At 38.3% G+C, this 16,215-nt stretch overlaps 4 protein-coding genes across 7 annotated transcripts; 2 read left to right on the forward strand and 2 right to left on the reverse strand.

Annotated features, from left to right (window-relative positions):
• Positions 1 to 142: 142 nt before the first annotated feature.
• On the reverse strand, positions 143 to 4,791 carry LOC18047220 (probable tRNA N6-adenosine threonylcarbamoyltransferase, mitochondrial). Its single transcript, XM_024189936.1, has 12 exons — positions 4,399 to 4,791; positions 4,174 to 4,218; positions 3,708 to 3,782; positions 3,339 to 3,435; positions 3,143 to 3,233; positions 2,897 to 2,946; positions 2,189 to 2,379; positions 1,950 to 2,035; positions 1,416 to 1,510; positions 1,194 to 1,334; positions 689 to 777; positions 143 to 600 (listed from the first exon to the last, which is right to left on the reverse strand). Exons 1-12 carry the CDS (start codon positions 4,693 to 4,695, stop codon positions 463 to 465), a joined length of 1,395 nt encoding a protein of 464 aa, XP_024045704.1. The 5' UTR covers positions 4,696 to 4,791; the 3' UTR covers positions 143 to 462.
• A 1,398-nt stretch (positions 4,792 to 6,189) lies between these two features.
• Positions 6,190 to 8,774, forward strand: LOC18047221 (protein NRT1/ PTR FAMILY 7.3). Its single transcript, XM_024187604.1, has 5 exons — positions 6,190 to 6,234; positions 6,599 to 6,722; positions 6,817 to 7,034; positions 7,146 to 7,708; positions 7,820 to 8,774. Exons 1-5 carry the CDS (start codon positions 6,190 to 6,192, stop codon positions 8,670 to 8,672), a joined length of 1,803 nt encoding a protein of 600 aa, XP_024043372.1. The 3' UTR covers positions 8,673 to 8,774.
• A 273-nt stretch (positions 8,775 to 9,047) lies between these two features.
• On the reverse strand, positions 9,048 to 12,180 carry LOC18047222 (arginase 1, mitochondrial). Of its 4 annotated transcripts, none has more exons than XR_002906775.1 (8): positions 11,843 to 12,179; positions 11,617 to 11,765; positions 11,275 to 11,434; positions 11,057 to 11,190; positions 10,507 to 10,716; positions 10,231 to 10,341; positions 9,365 to 9,770; positions 9,048 to 9,130 (listed from the first exon to the last, which is right to left on the reverse strand). XR_002906775.1 is itself a non-coding variant. In XM_006445218.2 (7 exons), exons 2-7 carry the CDS (start codon positions 11,758 to 11,760, stop codon positions 9,510 to 9,512), a joined length of 1,020 nt encoding a protein of 339 aa, XP_006445281.1. In that variant the 5' UTR covers positions 11,761 to 11,762; positions 11,843 to 12,180; the 3' UTR covers positions 9,280 to 9,509. The 4 variants fall into 4 exon arrangements, 2 of the variants coding, with proteins under 2 accessions (XP_006445281.1, XP_006445283.1); XR_002906776.1 differs by lacking the exon at positions 9,048 to 9,130 and adding an exon at positions 9,137 to 9,221; XM_006445218.2 differs by lacking the exon at positions 9,048 to 9,130 and having other exon boundaries at positions 9,280 to 9,770; positions 11,617 to 11,762; positions 11,843 to 12,180.
• A 356-nt stretch (positions 12,181 to 12,536) lies between these two features.
• LOC18047223 lies at positions 12,537 to 16,189 on the forward strand. The gene is made up of 3 exons (XM_006445223.2): positions 12,537 to 14,267; positions 14,904 to 15,093; positions 15,631 to 16,189. The coding sequence occupies exons 1-3, from the start codon at positions 12,633 to 12,635 to the stop codon at positions 15,756 to 15,758; spliced, it is 1,953 nt and encodes a 650-aa protein (XP_006445286.1). The 5' UTR covers positions 12,537 to 12,632; the 3' UTR covers positions 15,759 to 16,189.
• Positions 16,190 to 16,215: the final 26 nt, after the last annotated feature.

Raw genomic sequence — 16,215 nt, forward strand, 5'->3', positions numbered from 1 at the left:
AATTTGTCTTCAAAGTGAAAATCAAAATTTTTTTTATTTTACTTTCTTGTTTTAAAGGAAAACAGCGTTAATAGAAGCCATAATATACAAAAAGGCAAGAGTAAAAACATGAGGAATTTGATTGATACTCTTGAATTCTGAAACAATCAAACAAGTACCTTCTCGTTACTTCAGTTGACGATGCAAAAAAAAATGCATTTGCAGTTACAAATTTGAATCTCAAATTGGCACAAACAGTAACATAGTTGGGCGCTAGGCTATTACAGAAAATGTAACAAGCTTACAATGGCTCCCAATCCCAGCATTATGCTGCTCATTAGTATCAAAAGCCCGGCATGCCAGCGGCAAACAATCTCTATTGACCACCAAAATACTTGATTCAGAGTGCAATGGTCAGTCATAAATCAGAGATAGTTACAGCTTGTTGAATTTGCTACAAATGGCTCAATGCATGGATCCATATCAAGGAGATTGCTGCTGCATAGATGCCTGGATGATAGATGTGAGAGAAGGATGCATTCGAGCTTTTCTCAAGGACCGCGCTTCGCTTCTTCCTTCAGCAAATTCCTCTCCCAATGGCCACCGTGGCCGTAAATCATACTAATAACACAAATATGTGATAAAAGTAAAACTACGATTACAGGAAGCCAGCCCTTACTCAGAGAAAGCAATCAACTTTTCAACTTACCATAAAATCTTCAGGGTCATCTGCAGGTGGTGGAGGATCAAACCTTCCAACACAGAAATGCTCAATGCCAGTCCAAGCCACCATTACACCTATATAGATGGAAAGCAAGGGATTTCATTAGCCATTAGATGTCATGGCAAGCAAGGGATTTCATTAGCCATTAGATGTCATGGCCTGCTTATCTCACAAGAAAGAAACTTTTTCTTAGCATACCAAGGCAAAATCCCTAGTTTAAACCATTACAAATAAAAGCTAATGACATTGTTATACGTACAACCTTTTGATTGTCATATTGTTTGAAGAAATGAAACTGAAGTCTTGATACTGTTATATTTATGAGGGATTGGAATAAAGGAATTATCACAATCTTCCTGTCATATCCTCTTCAGCAGAATGGTAGAGAGCAATGCGGAGTAAGTAAATTACTTCTTATAAGTAAAATCTAAAAACCTTCACTCTGCTCAGAGAAAACAAGGAACAGTTTGAGAAGTGAAATGCAACTTACCATTGTCAGTACAAAGGCTGGGAGGAGGGCACACAAGTTGCAGGCTGTTATTTTTAACAGCCCGATCAAGTCGAGCCCTAACATACTTATTTGATGCAACACCTCCAGAGACTACCTGCACGATAATAATGTCACACACCACTAAGAGATCGAAACCACTTAGAGCGTGGATTTAATTTGGGAAACCCCCCCTTCCCTCCCCCCCCCCCCCCCTCCCCACACAAAAATAAAAAAAAAGAACCTGAAAAGAGGCAGCAATATTTGCCCGAGATTTTCTGTCTTGGCAGCTGGTAGAAGAAATGGGAATCCTAAAATCGCTGCATGTAGCCAATGCACATCAATAGGTAGGTGGATACAGCAAAGGGTTGAAAATATATTAGTAGTAGTTAGTGTGAGATTCAGAACCATGTCTCCTTAATTGTTTATAAGGTATATATCATATCACCCTACATTTTGTCTTGATTAAGTTCAATAATATTGAGAAATGGCCAATATACCTGGAATGCCCATTTTGCACCTAATGTGGTCATTAAAAGGACAAATATTGGCACTGGAAAAACAGTGATATTTGAATATTTCCCAACATTGCTGGAGTTAATTAAGGCAAAACACAGAGAGGAAGATAGAAGTATTTTCCTGTATTTCCATTGACTTAATTTACATTAATTTTATGAGTCAAGAGAACCAATGTGGCTGACTAGAGTTGACATTGCAGATACAACTCCAAACAGTTGCAAACATTGATATTTAACTTACATATTTTTGGATTCAATTGCCAGTCTCACTTGAGTCTTCAGACCAGCATATGAGAAGTTGCAATCTTTATGTTGTTTCATCGGGGTCTATTAAAAAAAAATTGCCAAAATTAAGAGTGTACCATAAGAGAATGCAAAGATCAGTCATACGACAAACTTGTTGAACAAGCATAAAAGACAGTCTAACATACCTTGATCACCAAAAAAAAAAATGATAAATTTTTAGGCAAACCAACTTACTGAGAATTTGACAGACTCAGCATCACCCTCTAGAGCAAGTTTCTCCACAGCTGGTCCACCACTTCTCCTCATATCCAGACCCAGCCATTTTGCTGTCTTATCAAATGCCTCACCAATTGCATCGTCTATTGTGGTCCCAAGCTGTGTGTATTGCCCAAGATTATGCGCAAGAACAAGTAGATTGTGACCACCTAAGAAACAGACAAGCTAGCAGTCATCATAACCTTTACAATAATTGCCAAAAGAGATAGAACAAACAGTGAGGGGTTTGAAGTAACCACTGAATAACTGACGCTCTTCTTAACCAAAGAATGACTAGTATGCGAAGACTTGCAATTCAACAAAGGAAACATTGAGGCAGCAGTCTCACGAGAAAAGATCAAATAACAGCTAAGCAAAAAGTTTTCATCAAGTGCATCAAGGACTTGAGTTACATCTCCTGGACTTACCATAAAATTAGTAGGAAGTTCCTCCCTTCTCATTCACCAGGAGATCATGCATATTAATATTGCTAATATACATGTTGTGCATCCTAATCATGCAGCAGGATCACAATCACCCATGGTTTCAAATCACAGAGTGAGATTTGTCCCATATATATGGTTATATTCCATTACTCTAAACTACTCAAAATCTTTATTCCTCTTCACACAAAATTATCAGTTAAACCAAGAAAATAAGGACTAGGGGAGAAGTAAAAGTTTATACCTGATATAAGCAAAGCTAAGAAAGGAAATCGCAAGTCCTGTTCAATTAATCTAGACATAAAAAGAAATACATTAGATGCTGGCAAGCAACTACATAATAGTGATTAAGCTCTTATAACAGCATGATTACATCATTACTTAAGAAGCAAAAACATGTGGTAATTAACTTGTGTCTTTCTGTCCTATATGTATGTTATTGAATAGATCAAGGAAGTCATTCTGCATTCTAGTCATAGTTAACCATTGCCTGGCCACTAAAGCATGAGCCTCCATGTGGTGAACACCAACAATGGGTAGATTGAATTGACCAGCAATCTTCCGAGCTTTCTGCACACCAACTGCATTCCAGTATATACAAAAGTAGAACTTGTGAATCCCATCCTCACAATAATTTTCCGCTACCCTAGTTCACAATAGAACTTGTAAAATATGTTTTAAATTACCACGAAGACATAGGCTTAATCCGGGACCAATAGTGACAGCAACTGCAGAAAGATCTCTCTCAGTTAAATTGGCTTTATGGAGTGCTTCTTGCACAACCTGAATTTAAAAATCACAAATTCAAAACCATCTGAGCATTAAAACAATTTTAAGCAAAGTCTAAAGAATTACACAAACCATATGAGAAAAATGCAAGATCAAGACACATTCACGGGTTATTGACAAAGACTGTGTCACAAAAATATAATACTAATTTGCAAAACTATAATGCAACATAAACTTGGATGGTGAAACTATTGGTGACAGAGATGTAGAATTAATGTCACCACACGAGATAAAGTACCTAGCACACTTATTACCAGATATCATACCGGATCAATAGCTAGTGAGTGTGCTTCTTCAGCCATCTTTGGAGCTACACCTCCATATTTAGCTAGCAGATCTGCCTTGACATAGTACAGACTTGAAAAATCAGCATATGGCATATAAACCGAAAAGCAAACACAGACTGACAGCTAACTCAACTAAAATTATCATGAATGCAAGTCAGGGTAGACATGAAAAAATCACCTTGATTTTTCTGGTTTTCACTAATGCAGTCAATTTATGTGGCAGCCAATTGCAATGATTTGATAACAAAAACAAACATTTTTTGTTCTAAGATATGTTTATGCTAGTTCCATTTGTAGCCCTTGCTTCAATTAATTTTATAATTTAAACCGCACAACACAAAATTGTAAATCATATAACCAACATACCTGTTAGTTGATTCAAAACAAATTTTAGTAGAATCTGAAACCAAAATATCAAATTCAACCTAATAAACGCAATCTTTACCTGAGAAGACACAACTTGACTGAGAATTTCACCATTGCCTCTCACCTACAATCACCCAAAAAACAAGAAACAAACTAACCCCATTAAGAAATAAAATAAAAATAGACACCCCAATTAGGATTTCTGCAAACACAGCATTCACTTAGAAATATATATTAAAAGATAGTGCTAATTCTCCTTGATAGAACTCCACCAAAATTAAAAACACGCAAAGAAATGGCTTACAACAGCAGCCGCCGTGTCATCGCAACTCGTTTCGATGCCGAGAATTATTAAATCATCTTTAGCACTCATCTTGATTTGGCCGAAATTCTTTGAACTGAAGTGACGGTTTGGTAGAGAAAAAATTCTGAGAGGGGACCACGTGGGTCTTATTATTTGTCGATTGTGACGGACAAATAATCCTGGAGACATTGGCGAATAGTTAAGCGAGGGTTTTTGAAGGAGATTTAGGCGCGAAATTCTTGAGGAGAGTGTTTGTAACGAAGACATCGTTTTTGGGTGATCTGAAAAGCTTGCCATGTGGTGCAACGGCAATATAAGTTAGATAACACTGGATCAGTTTCCCAAACGCCACCGTTTCAGGAATGGCTCGTTGAGGAATTTGATTGGTCGATATCGTTTGGATAAAGACCACGAAACCATTTCCTTTCGTTTGACTTTGAGACCTCCCAGGTACCAAAAAAAAAAGGAATAATAACATTTGGCTCCCAATTTATTAAATTTTCTCAATGAATACATATTTTTGAATTTTTATCAAATAGGTCCCTATCTGATAAAACTGACACGCGACTGATAAAACTGGCAAGTGAGTAGTGACTCCTCCTAAGTGACTGAAATTGGATTCTTCAAAAAATTATAATCTTAAATTTTTTTTTTTTTAACTTTTGGGAAGAGTCTTACAATCTATTATTATTATAATGAAAGTTCTTCTTTTTCCCACGATAATATGGTTTGCCATTCAAAATTAGAAACTCCGCAACCAATGAGGGCAAGATCTTTCCTATAGAGATCAATATTTCTAATAGAGGAATAAGCCCCTCACGAATAGTTGAGTTCTTGCCCTCCAACATAATGAAACTATTGTTTTACCTTCTAATCAATCACTAAAGGCGGCTCAAGAATACTGAAGGTCTTATATGAAATTTTTTTTTTTTACCAGCCTAAATTAATTGCTTCATAATAATCGTTTTTGAATTAAAAATATCACAAAATAATTTATATAAAAGGATGATTATCAATAGGGATCCCCTTCTGGAAAATGAGATATATTTCAAATTTGTGATCACTAGAAAAACTGTCTAATTTGCGCTGTGACAGAATTGGCGCTACCAAGAGATTCATGTGTCGTGACATTTTTATTTGACTCTAGGTTTACACACGTTGTGTAAGCAGTAAGACATGATTACATGATAAAATAAAACCAGATACAGTCATTAATGAGATATTATCTTATGTTGATTCTGAAAGATCATACCAATAAATTAGAATCTAGCAGCATCATCTCTCTTTAGGTACAATATCTCTGTAGATTGATGACACAATCAACGTTTTGCCTATCAAGAGTTCCTTCTCTGGGGATTCGTAGATAGATGCGTCATGCAGCCATTAAGCAACCGGTAATCCGATTTATCTAACGGTAGTAATGTCACGGCCAATGGCCCTCAAAATCATCATATTTCTATCGTGAATAAACAAATTTGGTTCTTGGTCACCTCTGCATTCCATTACTTACTCCAGAATTCAGATGCATGCATGAATGCAGTAGCTTTTCCCAAGATAAGGTTTGTTCATCTATTGGTCAATCGTCTCCATAACTGTTAACTAACAAACCCAGTAAGTAAAAGAGCAATGTAACTTCGTGTACGTGTCAGCATTACCTTAATTGCTTCGCATGACCACCATATATATATAAATATATATGTAGTGTCGAATTGACAACTCATTTTCCCATAGAAATTCAGACAGTCACGGGAAAAAACTTTCGGTCCGCAGCTTCCCTCTGTGTGAGCAATAATGGAGGCAAAGCAACAGGAACCTATAACCAGTGAAGCTTCTCAGGTGTGTAATATTGATTTTATGCCATGGTTTAAAAGTTTACTTATTTTCTTCCACACCCTTTGATAAATTAGTTCTCCAAAATAACTCTCTTACACAATTATTTCAAGTTACTTCAACATTTTCCTTATGTTATGATTCAGTTACTTCTCTTCCTGAAATTGAAAAGGAAAAGAAGAAGAAAAATAGTATTGGATTTTTAACTCTAATATTAGTAGAATTCTAGGTAATATTAACTAAATAAATAAAGTATTGGATATTTAACTCTAATATTAGTAGAATTCTAGGTAATATTAACTAATTTATTTAGTCTTATAAAATAAAATAAAAGTATTGGATTAATTTTGCATGGCATGTGGCACTGCAGCTTAATCTGTCAATCGAAGAAAGGCTTCGCCATGCATACACTAAAGATGGGTCGCTCGATTTTCATGGTAAACCGGCCATTAAAGATAGGACTGGCGGATGGAGATGTGGAACTTTGTTATTAGGTATCTGCTGCGCAATTCATTAATCACTGCTACTTCAATTAAGATAATTTATCATTATTCTCGTTTCTATCAAAACTGTGCTATCATATTCTAGTGAACCAAGGGCTTGCAAACCTTGCTTTTGCTGGAGTCGAAGTGAATATGGTTCTATTTGCAAAATCTGTACTGAGGCAGACCAATGCAGAAGCATCAAACACTTTCAGCAGATGGATGGGATCCTTGTATCTCTCTTCTTTGATGGGTGCTTTTCTTAGTGACTCTTATTTGGGAAGATACCTCACTTGTGTAACTTTCCAGGCTTTCTCAATTATTGTAAGTAAGATTCATTCATGAAGGTTGACAAATTAAATTTTAAATGCCACTCCCTTCACGTTGTCTGTTAGAGATTCTTATGGACCTTAACTTTGGGCTTGCTTTTGGCAGGGCCTGCTAGGTCTATCCTTTGCAACTCAGTCATTTCTGCTTAGACCTCATGGCTGTGGCAAAATTGGGCAGCTTTGTGATCCGCACTCACCAGCTGAAACTGCAATATTCTACATATCAATTTATCTATTTGCACTAGGAATTGGAGCCCCTGAACCTGCACTTGCTACATTCGGTGCAGACCAGTTTGATGAAGAGGATCCCAAAGAAAAGAAATCCAAAACTTCATTTTACAGCTATTTTTATATTGCTTTAAATCTCGGTTGCTTGTTTTCGGAGACAGTTCTCGTTTATGCAGAGAACATGGGGTATTGGGTATTGGGATTTTGGATTTGTGCAGGTTGTGATATTTTGGCATTTTCATCACTGCTTAGTGGGACTCTCAGGTATCGGCATTTCAAGCCTTCTGGTAATCCACTCTCCAGATTCTCACAGGTCATTGTGGCTTCGTTAAGGAAAATAAATCTTGAAATGCCAACAAACGGTGGAGGTCTCTTTGAAGTCCATGTAAGGGAATATGAAGCTAATGGGACAAGGAGAATCCTACACACTAATGACTTCAAGTAAGCAAACAATCTATAGAATTAAACATTGCCTACGGATAATGAATTGTGCACACACGGAGATTGTCCCTACAAAGCTCAATGTAATGTTTGAGTTATGAAATGATGCAGATTTCTTGATCGGGCTGCCATTATGACCTCTGCTGATATAACAACAAATGAAGATCAAAACCCAAACCAGTGGCGACTTTGCACAGTCACACAGGTTGAAGAAGTGAAATGTGTATTAAGGCTATTACCGGTGTGGCTTTGTACCATCTTGTCCTCCATGGCATACATACAGATGCTTTCGCTCTTTGTCGAGCAAGGAGCAGCCATGAACACGGGAGTCTCAAACTTTCAAATTCCTCCAGCCAGCATGACAGCATTTGATATTGTGAGCACGACTGCATTCATCCTATTATATGACAAACTCATTGTTCCTTTATATCTAAAAGTAGCAAAAAGAAGGCCAAAAACTCCATCAGAGCTGCAAAGAGTCGGAATAGGTCTGGCCATTGCAACAGTGGCAATGATAATCGCAGGCATCGTTGAACAACGCAGGCTAAAATATGCTAGTTTCGGTGGTGAGGAGACAAGCTCTCTAAGCATCTTCTGGCAGACTCCGCAATACGTGCTTCTAGGAGTGTCTGAAGCATTTGTGTATGTTGCACAAATGGAATTTTTTGCATCACAGATACCAAATGGATTGAAAAGCTTGGGGATTGCATTGTCCATGTCATCAACAGCAATTGGGACCTACGTGTGCAGCATGATATTGTCTGTCGTGATGGTTTTGACAACCAAGAACGGGAAGCCCGGTTGGGTTCCTCCAAATCTTAATGATGGCCATTTGGACAGATTTTTTTTCCTGTCGGCTACTGTGACTGCCATGAATTTGGGTGTTTTTGTTGTGTGTGCCAGGCGTTATAAGTCCATATCACTGCAAAAGCAAGAGGGGGAAAGTGCAGCGGGGGTGCAATGAAGCATTTTGTCTTGTAAATTTCGGATCAAAGTCCGAATAGGGAGAGAATGAATTGTTACGATGAATTAACGCAAGGTTCCAAAATAGCACCTGAATATCGGTATAAGTCACGTGGTGCATAATCTTTTAACCGTTTGGTCCTTGGGAATTTAGTCATTTTACCAATAAATCATTAAATCAATAAACCTTCCCCGCGCCCTTTTCCCTTTTTCTCCTTTCGCCTAAATTGAGCAAAATGGAATACCAAAGGGGCTAATTTGCGAACCATCCAGAGAACTGAAGTAGATAACTACCAAAGTTGGCAGTACAATAACTCTCCGGTAACCATTTTAAAGAAAAATTTTCATACAATCTTCTAATATAAAATTATACCAAAATTCTGACCGCAAAATGCAAATCTTGATACTCAGAAATTGTGCTTCTCTCCGACTTACAATCTGCATTACTTCATCTGACTTCTGAGGAATAAGAAAACTGATCTATTATAAATAACACCAATCGTGCTACAAGGGACTGAACCAGTCTACTGCGTTCTACAGAGACCCACAGCTGCTAATTTGCATCAATCGACATTATTAATTCATAGGGCAGATTGTAAAAATCTCCATTTGAACTCTATAATATTTGTTTATTCTTATTTAGACATGATACAGAATACAATTATGTTGACATGCTCAAGAATGAGGGATTACCTGGCAGGTAGGCATTTAATTCCTTCATTGATGTGGCTGGGGATAAATGGCCGAAGTGACTTATGAGCTGGCCATTGGCCAGATTTTTAAGGACATCAATGAATTATAGGGTATAAAATTTAGGATAGTTGAGGGAAAAGATCTACTATTTCGAGATCTTTGCTGTCAGTTCCCTAACTAACTTAGCAGCAACCATTGCAGTCATCCCATCAACAGTGTCACGCTGTGGGTTGAACTCAACCACATCAGCAGCAACAACATCAGCTTGAAGATTGTGGAGAATGTTTAAAACATCACGGAAAGAGAGACCTCCAGGCTCTATGTGTGATACTCCAGGAGCAAAGGCAGGATCAAGACAGTCAACATCTACTGAGATGTACACACCCTTTACACCCTCCCCAAGTTTCTGCAAAGGAACAACGAGGAATTAATGCCCTTAAATTTATAAACTGCACCTCAACTAAACATTGACATCTCTCTAAAACAAAACCATTACTCCACATTCTGATCAATCTTGGTGATGCAAGTTCATAATTCACATAATATAGGGCATTAGAACAATTTTACAACCATTTAGACTGTCCAGCAAGAAAAGCTTTTACATTTTATCCACATTATAAGAAGTGTTATATACCAACCTTGTTTCATATAATTTTTGCTAATTCCCAGGATTCTTACAATATTTTACAAAAGACGCCATCAAATTAGCTTTTCTTTAGTAATTTACAATACTATGAAAATGCAGTTGTTTGGATAAACACATCAAAGGTGAGGCACAGAAGATAAAAAAAAGCAATATAGGCACGTATAACCGTTTGCAATTGTGAGAGTATGTGTATGTATTTGAGGAGGAGAGAAAGAGAGACCAGGTTCTCCAAAAATTGGCGATCTCTTGAAAAGGTCCTCATTTCATATTGCTCTACTCCAAACCTCTTGCCCTGTTCTCGGCCTTCTTTTGTTATTGATCTGATTCCGACCTAAACAGTCAGAAATTCAGCTCAGTATCCAAACTATAAAAACAATGCCTTGCATATGTACATGTAAGATAACACCAGTATCCAACTTTATGTCAATTACAATTGGTTGATTTCATGAGGATGAAAAGGGCAGAAACATGGATAATTCAAAAGACAAAAGTCCACCTGCAATAACCGCCTAGCATAACCACCTTCCATGATTCGGGCAAAAGATGATGCATGTGAGTATTTGTTTCCCTCAAAGGCATCATAGATATCGGGATGGGCATCCAGATGAAGAACATCCACAGGTCCTCCAAGCTTCTCAGAGACAGCTCTTATAACAGGAAAAGATATCGAGTGGTCACCACCTAAAACTAGTGGATGCAATGGATCCTGAATGGGTATAAACTTCGTGAGGGCGATTCATCTGTAGTAGATGGTATTAGGAAATAACAGACTCTCTTGATCAGTATAACTCTTCTTAGACAGTACAAATTTCTCACAAAAGATGCACAAAGAAGATCACACTTTCCACAAATCTGATGTTATGAGTTCAAATAATAGGCTGTCTTTTCAATTCACCTCCAAGAGAAGAAAAACTAACACCGTAACAACCATATATATATAGAGTGTACATAATTTCAAGATTCGTCAGGAATAGAAAGTTCATTCGTGAATTTTCGGATCCTATAATAAAATTAATGAAAAACTCACAGAGAAAAAGAAAACTTACCTCTTCCATGACCAGCTTGACAGACTCAGTTATGACATTCATCAATCTATCATCATCTACTCCACAATCTCGAATTTCTTGGACAGGGACATCACCGACATCTGTTAGCACCCGCGGGTCGTTTAATTCTTTCCCTGCATATCCAAAAAAACCAGATTGCCTACCATTTCAATCATGACGAATTCTTGGGGAATTAGCTGTAGGCAAAGTAAAAGTACCTTCTTCAGTTGTTGAATTAGTGCTGCCGCACCAAATGGCTTCTCTAATCCGAGGAGGCGCAAATGCTGGCCCCTGAAGAAATGACGAGTTGTGTCCTAAGGGAACTCCAAGAAGTGACGTTGATGCCACAGCACCTCCCAAAGCACGCACAAGTTCTCCCTGCATAAAAATTTTGAAAGCACATAACCTAAACTGTTATATTTATTTGGCAGCGAATTCAGTCCATCCCCAAGGATCTGTTTTTTTGACAGCACCCGCTGAAGCATCAAAGATACAGCACCACAATACAGACGAAGCTCAGATTAGAGGAATGCAAAAATAAAATGAATTCAAGATTTTACCTTAAGTTTTGCCCTTTCACGAATAAGGGTAAGAGAAGCGTCAATAACACGATTCTGACCTTTTTCTATCACAGCAATTGGGATATTCGCAGACTTTAATTTTTGCAGGTAATGAACTCCTCTTTTTCCTATCATTGCCGACATGTCTGCTAAACGAATCATAAAAATCGAAATTTTAGCCCATTTCGAGTTTCCGATAACTGAAAGTGAACCATAGTATTCGTACCTTAAACGATGGAGAATAGAGATGAACAATTCACAATCGAGTTTCGTCCGAGTGAGCAGCAGAGGAAGAGGAGTGTATTTAGCTGGCGCTACTTTAAGGGAACCAGCCTTTTTCTTTTCAGTTACGGTGGACGTCGATTGGAGCCAGAGAGATTACTATTTATACATATGATTCAAGATCCCAGTATTAATATGCTGATGCTTAGAATTTAGAGCACTCGAGAGTTGCTGGCATCCGTGACCAAGGCGAACTAAAGGGTAATTTTGCTAATCAAGATGTTTTGGGAGTGAGAGATAATGATGACATCAATTGGCTGAGTCACTGCGCAAAATCATATCATACGAAAGTACAATCCCGTTGTGGAAACTGACGTCACGCGCTTGAAGGTCGATAGAGTGACGTATACGCAAATGATTGGCCCTTTGTGCCAGAGGCGGCGGCAGAATCTCGTATCCCTATGCACGTCTAATTCCAATAGTGCAAGCAAGCAACGTAGAGCTTTGTCGGTTTTTAACCCTTGGGCTTGAATTTCTATTATTGCCTTCTGGGCCGTGAAGCGGTATACGCACCCTCTCATCAGTCCCTACTGAGATAACCCCGTTCATTAAACATTGGGTGGGCAGTCAATCAATTGGATCTATTTTTTTTTTTTAAATATTAAACACACGGCAATCAGCGGACTCCAGATATATTGGAAATTATATTCCTCACCGGCCCGCACCGTCAAAGTTCAAAAAGTCTAGAAGAACTGAATTGACAGCATAGCACTAGCACTAACAGGTAATAAAAGATGCCACACCTTTCAACAAGTTTCTACTCTCGTCCTCCTAACGCTAACCGGTTCCATTTAAACTTACGTCCTTCGACCTCCGTGCTCCGCCTCCCTAACAGAAAATTAATACCCGCTATGTCCTTCTCTTCATCCTCAGCATCAAAAATGAATACAAGGCAAGTAAAAAACCCAGGAACCACAGACCCTCGAAAGCTCTCACATGTTCTAAAATACCATGACCAAACCAAGCATTCGTTCACCAAATACGCACGTGGCCCTCACGGACTAGACTGGGCCAATCAACCCAACCCATTTCGCCGTTACATCTCTGCTCCTCTCCTCCCTCTCATGCACCTCCCCAATCGCACTGACCATCGAACCCAAACTCCGTCGTCTCTGAGTAATTACAATCACGATAATGCCCCTCTGTACTCTTCTCTATTCACATCTCTTCCTCCTCCGCAACCCCTCACTGTTTCCTCAATTTCTCAGCTCTTTTACGATTCCTTAGCTCTCTCCGCTTGGAAAACAACTGGATACTCCACGTGGTCTCTTCGGGTCAACCCCAGCAGCGGCAATTTACATCCCACTGAGGCTTACATAATCGCCCCGGCTATTGAATCCCTCTGTGACTCGCCGTTTGTTGCTCATTACGCGCCAAAAGAGCATGCTTTGGAACTTAGAGCTAAAATCCCATCTCGGTTTGATCTTTTCAACAATTTCTTTCCAAAAAACTCGTTTCTTGTAGGATTTTCTTCCATTTTCTGGCGGGAGGCCTGGAAATATGGTGAGCGCGCGTTTAGGTATTGTAATCATGACGTGGGTCACGCTATTGCGGCGGTTGCCATGGCTGCAGCTGAGCTTGGTTGGGATGTAAAGATTCTAGAGGGTATGGGATACAAAGAATTGAAGAAATTAATGGGGCTTGATATTTTCCCGGAGTTTGTTATTCCATCAAAACCCATTAAAGGGAAGATTCCAGAGATTGAATTCGAGCACCCGGATTGTGTTCTTGTTGTTTTTCCATCTGGGGCCACTGGATTTGATGTGAATTATGAGAAATTGAGATTGTTAATGGAGGAGTTTTCGGCTTTGGACTGGAAAGGAAAGCCCAACTTGTTAAGTAAAGAGCATTTTTGCTGGGATATTATTTATAGTACTGCTGAAGTAGTTAAGAAACCATTAACAATAAGAAATGCATTTTCAGTTGATCCATTCTCTAGCAGTGGGGTTTGCAGTGAGAGTTCCTATAAGGGATTTACAGTCAGAGAAGTTGTAAGGAAGAGGAGGAGTGCAGTTGATATGGATGGAGTGACTGCAATTGATAGAGAAACATTTTATCAAATAATGTTGCATTGTCTTCCTTCCGGTTCTAGAAGCAGAGAGAAGCAGAAAAGGCAATTAGCATTGCCATACCGGGTTCTTTCCTGGGATGCCGAGGTGCATGCTGCTTTGTTTATTCATAGGGTGAAAGGCTTGCCAAAGGGCTTGTATTTCTTGGTAAGGAATGAGGATCATTTGGGGGAGTTAAAGAAGGCTGTGAGGTCTGGCTTCGTGTGGGAGAAACCAGAGGGGTGTCCTCGGGATCTACCTTTATATGAACTTGCTAGGGGTGATTGTCAGCAACTCGCCAAAGGGCTTTCGTGCCATCAGGTTTGCCTGTTCTTTTCATGATTCTGTTTCTCTTATTGTGATTGATAGCTTGTATTAGTGAAAATCAAGAAAATGTGCAATTTGTGGCGGTGATTTATCTAAACAGTTGAGATGCTTGACCATATGTTGTCAGTCCTGAGCATAAAGTTTGAAAAAACTATTAAAGACAACATTACAGATGGAGACGAAATTGAAAATGCCTCGACCTAGTTCCAACAGTGAAAAGGTTGATGAGTTTAGATTGTGAAATTCTAATTTATTGTGGTTCAGTTGCATTAATTAAAGATGCTCTGCTGGTTCAGTTCTTGCATTGACTTTTCACACGAAACAACCGTCCACTGTTTATTAACCGTAAAAAACATGTTACAACAAGCTCTAAGCATGAAAAATGCTAACTGGAGTAAGTGGTAAAAGAAAGACAGATTCTAAATGAATTTTCCATCATCTGCTCCCCACGAATTATTATATCAGAAATTCCACATTGGTTAACTGAGACCAATAGTTATGCACCATGCCTAGAAGAATAAATAATCTCTCACTTTCTCTCTGTAGTTGAAAAACCAGAGATAGCAAATGGATTAAATTGTCAAAATTTCTATGGCCATCTAAACTATTGTATCCTTAAATTAAATGCAGGACATTGCTGGTGATGGTTGCTTTAGCCTTGGTATGGTGGCTCATTTTGAGCCTACATTGAGTAACAAGAATGTTTGGATGTATCCACGATTGTTTTGGGAGACTGGAGTTCTTGGTCAGGTGTTGTACCTTGAGGCACATGCTGTTGGCATATCTGCAACTGGAATTGGTTGCTTCTTTGATGATCCTGGTATGTTGACTTCCACTCTTCTCTAAGTTGTGAATATTTATGCATGAATCTTTAGAATCCCTAGGAAATATGTTTCTATTTCGTCTTTCGAATATCTTATGGAGTGTGCATGATAACTTGATGAATAAGAATAGCTGAATTCCAGGAAGCATTTATCAGATTGCAAAACCTTAAAATCTAGCAACAATGCAATAGGTCCCAAAAGAGACTATTATTATTAAGATGATTACAGAGCTAAAGGATTCAGCTGGTGGAATGAAACCCTTCACCAAGTGAAGAGTTTTAAGTATTGCTTCATAGTTTAATTTTCCTCTATGTTAGTCCTGTTTATGTGTTGTTTTCAAACATGAAAATTGATAAGTACTTTTAAATCAATTGTCATAGCAAAATGGCTCTATTCATTAGATGGGAATATTGTTGTTTTTATTATGATATAAGGCAAGCATCTTCAATAGTTGTTCAAGCCATCATGGTTTCATTTCTTGTGTTTTACCTCTCTAACAAGTGTAATCTTGAACTCCCTGTGTTTCCTTGCAGTCCATGAAGTTCTCGGATTGACAGGATCAAAGTTTCAAAGTCTGTATCATTTCACTGTGGGTGGCCCTGTAGTAGATAGGCGGATTATGAGCTTACCAGCCTATCCAGGCCCTAACATAGATGCATGACTCCACTGTCATAACGTACAGAGGCTAAGCAGACAGCAGAAGTCATCTTGTTCATCATCCACAGATATATTACAGAAGATGCTAGATAGTTTTTATTCTGATAGGTTATACTTAGTATATTTTTATAAAAAAAATAAATAGAATTCGTGGATTTTGGATGCCCTACATGTAATTATCAACCATGGTTGTCTCCAAGATTCTTCACTCTTCAGGTGTATAAATAAATTCAACTTCTGTCCAGTGGTAGCAAACATTGATTGTCTCTGCTATTTGTCCAAAATAGCTTCCCAACAAATCACTTCTTTGAATGGTTAGATGCAAATAACACAAAGATATAAAATCAACGGCACTTAAAAGAGCCTAGTGTTACAAAAATGTGGGGAAGATATCTATTGCAAAAATGAAGGGGTGACAAGACCCAATAATGTTATCCATTTTGAGAAAATTATTGAAGAAA

The sequence above is a fragment of the Citrus clementina genome, unplaced genomic scaffold (genome assembly GCF_000493195.1).
Source record: "Citrus clementina cultivar Clemenules unplaced genomic scaffold, Citrus_clementina_v1.0 scaffold_3, whole genome shotgun sequence".
Lineage (NCBI taxonomy): Eukaryota > Viridiplantae > Streptophyta > Magnoliopsida > Sapindales > Rutaceae > Citrus > Citrus x clementina.

Excerpts from the sequence above, each read along its gene's own strand:
- LOC18047221 (XM_024187604.1), top strand. The coding sequence starts at position 6,190 with ATGGAGGCAAAGCAACAGGAACCTATAACCAGTGAAGCTTCTCAG. Across the intron at positions 7,035-7,145 it reads TCCAGGCTTTCTCAATTATT|GGCCTGCTAGGTCTATCCTT; the intron begins GTAAGTAAGATT and ends TGCTTTTGGCAG. Across the intron at positions 7,709-7,819 it reads CTACACACTAATGACTTCAA|ATTTCTTGATCGGGCTGCCA; the intron begins GTAAGCAAACAA and ends GAAATGATGCAG.
- LOC18047222 (XM_006445218.2), bottom strand. The coding sequence starts at position 11,760 with ATGTCGGCAATGATAGGAAAAAGAGGAGTTCATTACCTGCAAAAATTA. Across the intron at positions 11,191-11,274 it reads TAATTCAACAACTGAAGAAG|GGAAAGAATTAAACGACCCG; the intron begins GTACTTTTACTT and ends TTGGATATGCAG. Across the intron at positions 9,771-10,230 it reads GCCAATTTTTGGAGAACCTG|AAACTTGGGGAGGGTGTAAA; the intron begins GTCTCTCTTTCT and ends GTTCCTTTGCAG.
- LOC18047220 (XM_024189936.1), bottom strand. The coding sequence starts at position 4,695 with ATGGCAAGCTTTTCAGATCACCCAAAAACGATGTCTTCGTTACAAACA. Across the intron at positions 3,436-3,707 it reads ACTCACTAGCTATTGATCCG|GTTGTGCAAGAAGCACTCCA; the intron begins GTATGATATCTG and ends TTTTAAATTCAG. Across the intron at positions 3,234-3,338 it reads ATTAAGCCTATGTCTTCGTG|TTGGTGTGCAGAAAGCTCGG; the intron begins GTAATTTAAAAC and ends ACTGGAATGCAG.
- LOC18047223 (XM_006445223.2), top strand. The coding sequence starts at position 12,633 with ATGCCACACCTTTCAACAAGTTTCTACTCTCGTCCTCCTAACGCTAAC. Across the intron at positions 14,268-14,903 it reads AAGGGCTTTCGTGCCATCAG|GACATTGCTGGTGATGGTTG; the intron begins GTTTGCCTGTTC and ends AATTAAATGCAG. Across the intron at positions 15,094-15,630 it reads TTGCTTCTTTGATGATCCTG|TCCATGAAGTTCTCGGATTG; the intron begins GTATGTTGACTT and ends GTTTCCTTGCAG.